We start from the raw sequence: 9,678 nt of genomic DNA on the forward strand, positions 1-9,678 counted from the left end.
ATGTGGTCCATGGGACCATAGGACATAATTCAAAATTGAGAAAAGTTCACATGAGAAGCATAAAATATTTACTTATATAGTTGTTGGTTTCCAGTTTCTTCTTCTCTTTTTTTTTAAACAGTTCAAAAAAAGTTAGTCTTTCTGGTTCTGTTGAATTCTTATTGTAGTCTCAGTTGAGAATGAATTAGAAAAAAGGCAGAGCCCCACCCACACCTTGAAGGACAATTTGCCTTGCCCTATCTTCTGAGTCAAATGTTAGTTTCAAGAAACAGCCTTGGTGTAATGATGCTTGGTATCTCAGTCCAGTTGACACATAAATTAACCATCACACTATGAAAGCCTTGTAGACAGATCTCTTTATTCAGACATGTTTATACCAGACACTGCTGCATGAGGAAGCAGGTGAGGTGAGTCTTTGTCCTTAGGGCACTCACAGGGGAAGTATAGGGAGGGATCAAAACTAGCTACAGGTAAGGAAGGGGTCTAAAAACTGAGAATAATTTCTGAGGTTATGCAGTGGATTGGCACCACTTAATTAAGTAACCTGCGTGATATACCAAAATTTTGGACTATTTTCTGTAGTTAATGGAGGTCTACTGCTGATTTTAAAGAATGGAAGCAAAATGATTAAGGATTCACTTTGGCACATTGTGAACAACTACAAGAGCTGTAGATGCTTATGAGTGGTTCCATAACAGTAGAAGAACCTAGGATGCTTCCTAAAAATGCAGATTTCCCCCTTCCAGGACCAGATTAATTACATCAGAATCTTTGGATGTAGGACCACAGGATCATCATTGCACACAGGAACCTTGATGATTCATATGACTTGTAAAATTGCAAATCATTGCCCTGGAGGAGGGGAAATCATTTACATAATTTAGGTGAGTTGAATTTGAGATAAAGTTTGGAGACAGGATTAGTCAGTGTTGGTGATAAGAATGTGTGGCTAGCAAGCATTGAGGAGTATTTGTCCTTTGAGTGACATATCTACATAGATACATAATTTTTTTAAAATGATGCTATATTCAACAGCCTGTGCTTGTTTTTGCACTTTATTATATCTTCATAACACATTCACATAGGCATTTAAGATTTTTTTTGTTCTTGTTTTTCTTGAGACAGGATCTTCCTGTTACAGTTTAGGCTGCCTTGTACTCACTATGTAGCCCAGGCTGGCCTCAAACTGACAGTGACCCTCCTGCCTCAGGTTCCCAGAAGTGCTGGGATTTCAGGTGTGCACCACTACACCCAACATGCATTTTAAATAGAATGTTTTGTATGGTGAAAAAAATGGGAATGAATTATACCAACAGTCATTTTTTTATTTTACTTACCAGTAAGGAGAAGTTTATATTCCCAGATAAATGAGACCCAACCCTGGGAAGTTATTAATCTTGCTATTATTTCTAAGAGTGGTATAGAGAACGAATTTCTTTAGAAGAAAGAGGAGTTTTAGTTTGAGAGTTTATAAATCTGGGTTTTATTAATTTGGTTTTTTTGTTATTGTTGTTTTTTAGTTAGTAGAGTGCTTATGTCATTTGCCAGGGAAATGTATTGGTGTTGCTAAAATTTGTTTTTTCTTCTGCCTGACTGGTTATGATACTTTCCTTTTCTTTTGCTGTATGATATTTTATTGTCAGGAACATTGGAAAATGAAATTGATAACCACTTGCCAAATTTTGGGAAGTAAAAAGGAAGAAATAATTTAGCCAGTGTTTTAGGAACCCTGTGGACAATAAAATTTGTTAGAAAGGACTCATAAACTGATTTTTATAGCTACAGAGTATAAAACTTACCATCTATAAATTAGGTAGTCTTATTTGAAACAGATGTAAAATTTAGGAATTTATAATGAATTTTCATCCTCCATTTGATATTGATCCACCAGATGGCTCTTCATAATGGAAAAGAATACTAAATGAAACCTCATTTTTTGAGCCTGATGTTATCAACTCTGCGTTATCCTACTGTAGGTCCTAGTCCTTGGGGTTCTCTCTTTAATCTCTTATCCACGTTCTTCAACTTAAAACCCCAGTTTCTTACAGTCTAAGGTTGATGCCCCTTATTCTATTCTGGCTCTCAGTTTACATCTGTTCTTCCTTTTACTGCTTCATATTGTTCATAATTTTCCAAACGTTTATATGGTGGCTTGACTAGCAATAATTTTTCTTCTTTGTGTGTCCTACTCTCACCTTTGCCCTACTGGATAAATATCTACCTCTAAAATGGCTTTGTAGACTTCAAGAATTTATTACATCTTTTTCTGCTCCTCTGTTTCACTTTTTCTGCATGACTAATATACAATACAGTTAATTGTTTCTATTTAGACCATAAGAGGATTTGAGACAGTGCATAAGAAAAGCTTGTACTGGGAGCATTATTAACTTAGGATTGAAGGAATATAAATAAGAAATCTTGGCTGAGGAAGCCTGTGTCCTCTGGATAGCAAACTTAACTGTGACCTATTTAACTTCCAGTGCAAAGAGAAACATTAGGAATTATGTGGTTCTTATTTTCAAATAGAAGGAAATAGGTTTATCAGGAAAGGAAGATTGTTTCTTGGCTTGGGTCTAGAGATGAATTTTTTTATAAGGCATTTATTTATATAAAGGACTGTAAAAGACTTCAATAAAGAATTAGTTGTCTCTGATGACCACACAACTGCAGCCGATAAGTAGCTCCAGGATTAGGTAATTGTTGCCTTACTAATGTAAAAATCCAGCCCTCCCCTCACTCCCCTATTAATCTCTTTTGCAGGCTGCCTTCTCTCATTCTCACAAAGTAGTTCTCAGCATTATGTTCATGACAATGCCAGGGGCAGACATGTATCTTTTTTTTTTTTGAAGATAGAGGTAAACCTTTTCTACAACATCAGACTTCCCCTTGCATTTAATTAACCATTCTTTAAATGTTCTCCTGCTTGGAGCAGCCATTGATGAGGAGTAAGATGACCATGATAGTTTGAGTGCTGGCACTGGCCCTGGGATCATTCTTTCCTGGAGGACATGGTGACATCGAAGGAAAGAATAACTGGACAGATTCAGGGTTCTGTTAAAGAGGATGATTATGTGTCTACTAGAAAGACCAACTGAATAATGTTAGTGTAATTTAGATGAAGTAATCTATGAATGGTTTCTTGTATCGATCTACATGAAAACAAATTACATAGCATTAAAAAAAATTATTGTTTTATTTTGTGTTGTTTTTTGGGGACCAGGGTTTGAACTCAGGACCTTGCACTTGTGAGGAGGTGGCAGAACCACTGAGCTAAATCCCAGGTCCAAAAAAAAAAAAAATTATTGTTGAAATCAGTTTCATGGTGGCCAGAGAATTACAAATAGGAAATGCTTTTCATGATTTGGCCTAATATAGGACTGGTTAACAAAGTGTTTGTGGTCCCTCCCCCAACATTTGTTGTCATCAACATTATGGAGGAAATGATGAGTAAGCACGACAGAGGAAATTGGGAGAACTGCACGTTCTGGGGCTCCACCCACACCTGCCGAGTCAGAACCTCTGGAGGTGGAACCCAGCAATCTGCACTTTAACCAAGCCCTCCAGGTGATTCAGATGCAAGCTGAATATAAAATGGACTAAGATGCATCATATGTTATAACATACAGCATATGTTAGTCATTCCCATTTTAAACTGGAGTTGTTACTGTTGTATTAGTACTATTACACTCACAGTTCACACATTTTAGCTTATTAGAAATGCATTCATTCTCATGTGCCTTTTAAGTAAAATATGATTGTCTATTTTTAAGCTTTTTGACAAAGTGAATTTAGACTTTTAATTGGAGATTTTCCTACAGGAGAATTTCAAAAAATATATATATTTTTTTTCATTATATTTCATTATATTTTAATATATATATTTTTTTTTTCATTTTCCTGAAACCCAAGTGAATGCACCTTGCAGAATTGCATATAGTCCGTCTTTATGTAATTTTCAGAAAGCGCAAGAGACAGGTAAAAGACAACCAGAGGGAAAGGAGGGAGATAGAAAAGAGAGAGATGGGGTGGAGGAAAAGGAAGGGAAGGAGGGAGGGAGGGAGGGGGAAAGAAAAGAAAGGAAAGGAAAGGTAAAGGAGAAAGAAAGCAAGAGTTAGGAATTGTCTTTTATCTGTACTTGCTACAAAACAGGAGAAACTAAACTTTTTTGGTCACAGTTTATTGGTTAAGAAACTGGTGATTTTCTCATTCTAAAAAGACAAAAGAAAGGAAGGGGAAGGAAAGAAAAGAGGGAAAGAGAGAAGGAACGTGTGTGTTCATCTCCAAGATATGCTCTGTTATTAATGTGATGAATCTTTTAACATAGGGAAGGCAGAACACTTTTCTGTAAAAATAAGTTAATGTAATACAATGGAATGATTACATGCAAAATAAAGTTTGCTCCTATTGAGATCCATATTGCAGTTAGAATTTGAGTCTGTGTGGCTTCAATAAAGGAGCCTCGTTTTATTTTTTATTTCTAAAATAACTGAAATCTAGACTTTTCTAAGACATTTCACTTTGTAAAATAGTTTTAGAATTGATATAATCATATTGTATTTTTCTCACTTTGAGCTGAAGTTCATTGATAAAGCAATGTGCTGTGCTTGCATTGTATATCTCAGTGGATGGAACTTTGCAATTCTTAGAGATCAAGGCTGTGCAGTGAGTTAGGCATTGAACTCATAGGACTTCTGATTTCCAACCTAAAGTTCTTACATTTGATCACACCAATTTGTAATGAATTGGAGTCACAAACAGTTGCCACCTCCACACCCCTGCTGTCTACATTGACTTTAATCCTGAGGAATAGGGATGAAAGACATCCATGTTTGCTGTGCGAGTAAGCCTGATCAAGTTTATCCACACCTGTCCTTAACCTTAAATTCAGTTATTTACACTGCTGAATTAGGAATTGTCTTTTATCTGTACTTGCTACAAAACGTAGGGAAACTAAACTTTCTTGGTCACAGTTTATTGGTTAAGAAACTGACTCTGGTGATTTTCTCATTGTAAATGAGGAAACAGTTTGCTCCATCAGTGAGACTTCACTAGACAGTATTTATTTCTTATCTCCTTGGATCCAGAGGTGACTGAATAGGAAACTGTGTTTCTCTTATCTCTGTTAGTGTCAAAGAGCAGTGGTGCAGCTAAGCAAAATAAAATGATTTATAACTGTCCAGTGCCATCAGGGACAAGTTCCTCATAGCAGCACAGTAATATCCTTTGGAGTACAAAGATTATTACGTAGTTAGTAGTGTTTTAATGATGTTACTATTTAAATTGCTGCATTTATAATTTGTAGACATGTGAAGATTAAGGGAGAAAGTATTTTTAAGTATTCATGCAATTTTTTTAAAAAACCAAGTGTACACATTACATTGTCAATTGATATTTGGTTAAAGACTGTAAATAGGCAGGCATGGTGGTGCATGCCTGTAATCCCAGCACTCGGGAGCCTGAGACAGGAGGATCACTATGAGTTCAAGACCAGCCTGGGCTACATAGTGAGTTCCAGGTCAGTCTCAACTACATAGTGAGATCCTGTCTCAAAAACAAAACAAGATTGTATATAAAATTTTTAGAATTTACTGATGTAAATGCCCAAGTAAAAAGGCAAAGAATTTTTTATTTAGTCCCTTCAAAGGTAAGGTAGAATAATTATTGATCATTATTATATTATTAATATTGATCATCAAATATGTAATCATAATTTTAAAAACATTAATCTATTCTCCACTTTAGTATATAGAAGCATTCATGGTCTGAGTGACTTTGAGAGTTTGTTTTTAGTATATTGTAGATAATTTTTATTTATTTAAAATATGTTTTTTGAAAATTGTAGCTGTATGTTGATGTCTCATCTTGAGGAACCAAAAATAACAGAAGATGAAGAACCACCAACAGAACAAGATAAGAGGAAAAAGATGGTGAGTTACAAAGGTTTTGGAATTAAGAACAACTATACATCTTCATTATTATTGTCTGTATGTTTGAAGATATCTGTTGGTCTGTTAATCCATCCGTTTGTCTATCCATCTATCCCTTGTCATAGAGTTAATATAAGGTGTCTATTATCAGTCACGTTTCCTGTTGCTGGAACAAATTACTTAACACCACAGCATGAAGAAGGGGTCTGTTTGTCTCACAGTTTCAGAAGACTCATTACGTAGTTAACTGGCTCCTCGGCAGGATCATTGTGATGAAAAGTGCATGACACAGTTTATGACATAGTTCATGAAAGCCAGGAAGCAAACTGGGAAGGGACCAGGGATCATATATAGCACCCAAAGTCATACCTACATGACACACTCAGACATACTCATAAGTGTGCTTTGCTAATTCCATACGTGGCTCCCAAGCCAATTAATATAAACATAGTATCTGAGTTTTAAAATTTAGAGTGTACTCTAAAATATCTAATTTATGCTCCTAGTAGGGGAAGTTGATCTGAAATAATTACTGCTTTTCTTAGGTTTTCTTTTATTTGTTGATACTGGGGATCAAACTTGGGCCCTTGCCCTTGTGAGGCAGGCTGCAGAACCACTGAGCTAAATTCCCAGCCCGGTTTTATTTTTTCTTATAAAATACATGTGACCCTAAAACTAAGTTAACATACTTATTTTTCTGCTTGCTTGCTTTCCCTTTTTTTTTTTTTTGGTACCAAGGATTGAATTCAGGACTTTGAGCTTGTGAGGCAGGTGTGGTTCCTCTGAGTCAAACCCCCAGCCCATAAAATACTTAATTTTCTGTTTTAAAGAGCTGTGTTGAAACTGTTTTCATTGTCTATTGTTTTATGGATCCTCACATTGAATTTTTTCTGATTTACAGCATAGGACATTATAAAAATGCTTTTAAGTCAACTGTTAAATTATTTTTAGGACCAGTAATTCTCCATCGAATAACATGATTTTAAAAGAAGAAAAGAATAGGAAATATCTAAAACATCTTGCTTTAAAAGTTACTTAATCTTAAAAGGCAACATCTATATATTTATTTTGACCATAAATATAAAATAGGCACATAATAAACTCCCTTTCTTTTGGAATCCTTTCTAGTCTCTTGGTCTTACCACTTACTGTGTTTATTCTGTCTTTTCTCATTTGCAAAATAAAAACAGCAATAATAGCTACCTCGTAGATAGACTATATAAATGCATATATAATATGGTTTTGAAATAATCCTGGACATCTAATAATTAATCTCTGCTTTCATCATTCTTTTTGTTTAATCATTATTTTCAGTCTTTGAATTACCCCATGTTTAACTTAACCCTAAAGGCTTCATCCTCAAAGTATGGTTAATACTGCATCACTCTGTGACAGCCTTCTTTTAAACTGTGTTTGATTTTTAACTCATTTTATTTTTCTATTAAGCTAGCTTCTATAGAAGAAAAGACAATATCCAATAATTCCTAAGACCAGAATTCTAGTCCTGTTTGTGCTATTATATGTGACCTTGAGCGAGACATCTTTCCAGAACTATTTTGCCTCATGTAAAATCAAGGGGAAATTTTTATTAGGGCTTTTGAGCTAAAAAATTATTTGGTTTAAAATCTTATTACCATTTTATATCTCTGACCAGCATCTTCCCTATTACTGCTAAGAAAATATTATCAAGAAAGCATATAGCAAATTATGTTAATGAAGTATTTCTGATCTTGACAACTTGATCTTCATAAGTTGTGTAAATAATCTAGTTTAACATATACATAATAGTTTAGCAATTGCAATATAAATAATTTTGAACATTATACTATACCACTCTTCAGTTGTGCTTCTTAGAGCAATAGTAAAATAATGCAGAAGGATCTGTCAGACATCATTTATATGCCTCTGAAATAATAATTATGACATTCTTCCAAAGCACTTTAAAATTTTATTAGTACATATTTACATTCATGTTAGGGACTAGGTTCATGTCCTTACCATATCTTGATTCTTTTTATTCCCCTTCTCCTTCCCACCTAACCACCTTTTTCCTCTATCTCTAGATCCCCTTTCCGCATTTTCATTATTGTTATTAATTTTTTAGTTTATTTTTGTGACATGTAATGATTATGTTTTTTGTGGGTAGTTGATACATTTGCATGACACAGCATAAATCTTATTATGTACCCTTTGCCCCTGATGATTCCCTCATCCTCCGTCTCTAGCTTGTCTTAAATTTTCAAAAGCTTTATCTTCCTGTTTCCTTTCGTCACTGTTTTGTTCTATTTTTGTAATTTGAATTACTCACATGTGAGGTACCATACAGTATTTAAGGTTATTAATAAATGGTAATTGATGGATTCTGACTCTTTTGTAAGCAACACAGTACTTTTAGTATTTAAATATTATTTTAAGTATTTTATGTATTTGTTGAGTGCTTTTTTTAATGCCAGATAATGCCTTTGAAATTTGAGATAGGAAGATGAACAAAAAAAGTCCCTATTATATAATGGAGCCTAAAGTTTATTACATACACACACATCCACAACCATGACAAATAGTTGTAAGTTTATGAATAATAAATGATAATTAAGTGTTTAAGTAATAAACTACTAGTTTTCTAATTTTGTAATATGTTCATAAAATTTGGAAGTTTTTTTCTACCAATATTTTTTCTTCATTTTAATAAACTGAAGTATGTTAGCTGAGTTTTTGTCCACTCTAAATTTACTGACTGTGAGTTTACTTTTTACACTTTTTATTTGCTGTTGTACATATTTGTAAGCCATCTGTTTCATTCAGTTGTTTTTCAACAGAGATACTATTTTAGGAGCTTTTAACAAATAATTTCCAAAATCATTTTTGTCTGCAATCGACTCATCTTTTAAACATACACATAGGAATATATCTTATCTTAATGTATTTAAAAAGAAAAATATAGTCTTTAGGCTATGTAGTCCATGAATATAAATGGCTCTTTTAGTATTATCATCTTAGAGGTAGATTAAAATGAAAAACAGTTGTTATATTATAAAGCAATAAAAATAAAATGTATGCATTATCATTTGAATGTTTTATACTTAATTTTGAGTTGCTGTTTGCTAAAGTAACTCTGCAGGTAGATTTTCACTGGTTTGTGATAAAGTCCTCAACTTTTGACAAACTCAAGTACATAGTGGGTAGCATGGGCAAGTGGTCTAATTTTATCTCTATACATGTTTTGGCTATTACTTGTCACGTATATATTGGTTGTCAGTTACATATGATGTATATTTTCACTAAATCTGATTAAGTCTCATTTTATTTAAAAATACGTGTAAAAGTTCACACCAACATTCTTTTATAAACAATTCTCAGCAAGACATGGTGGCACACACTTGTTATTCTAGCACTCTAGGAGACTGATGCAGGAGGACCAGAGTTTGAGCCTGGCCTAGGCAAATTAGTGAACTTAGTGAGACCCTGTCTCAAAGTAAAGGATTGGGGATGTAGCTCATTGCAAAGGCTTTGGTCTCAGTCTTTAGTAATGAAAAAGAGAAAGAGAAAAAAAAAAGTACTTCTCTGTTCTTAGTCAAGTATCAGAGAATCCTACCTGCTATAGTTTACTACTTCTCTTGACCTTAGTCCAGTGGCATCCAAGTAATATCTTCAAAATAAATCAGTTTTCTTTTCTATACATTCCATATACATTCTTAAACACCATGTGCAAAGCATTGATTTTTTTTTTTTTTTTTTTTTTTTTTTTTTTTGT

The 9,678-nt window shown here is 33.9% G+C and overlaps 1 protein-coding gene across 6 annotated transcripts in view; it reads left to right on the top strand.

The window, feature by feature from the left end:
* Ipo11 (importin 11) overlaps positions 1-9,678 on the top strand; it is a 181,151-nt gene that overhangs the window by 155,031 nt on the left and 16,442 nt on the right. For all 6 annotated transcript variants that reach the window (XM_010637225.2, XM_010637222.3, XM_010637223.3 and 3 more), the window contains one exon: positions 5,843-5,927. In XM_010637225.2, the coding sequence (XP_010635527.1) occupies positions 5,843-5,927 (85 nt within the window). The remainder of the gene's footprint in view (positions 1-5,842; positions 5,928-9,678) is intronic.

The sequence above is a fragment of the Fukomys damarensis genome, unplaced genomic scaffold (assembly GCF_012274545.1).
Source record: "Fukomys damarensis isolate Sample0158 unplaced genomic scaffold, DMR_v1.0_HiC HiC_scaffold_1, whole genome shotgun sequence".
Taxonomy (NCBI): Eukaryota; Metazoa; Chordata; class Mammalia; order Rodentia; family Bathyergidae; genus Fukomys; species Fukomys damarensis.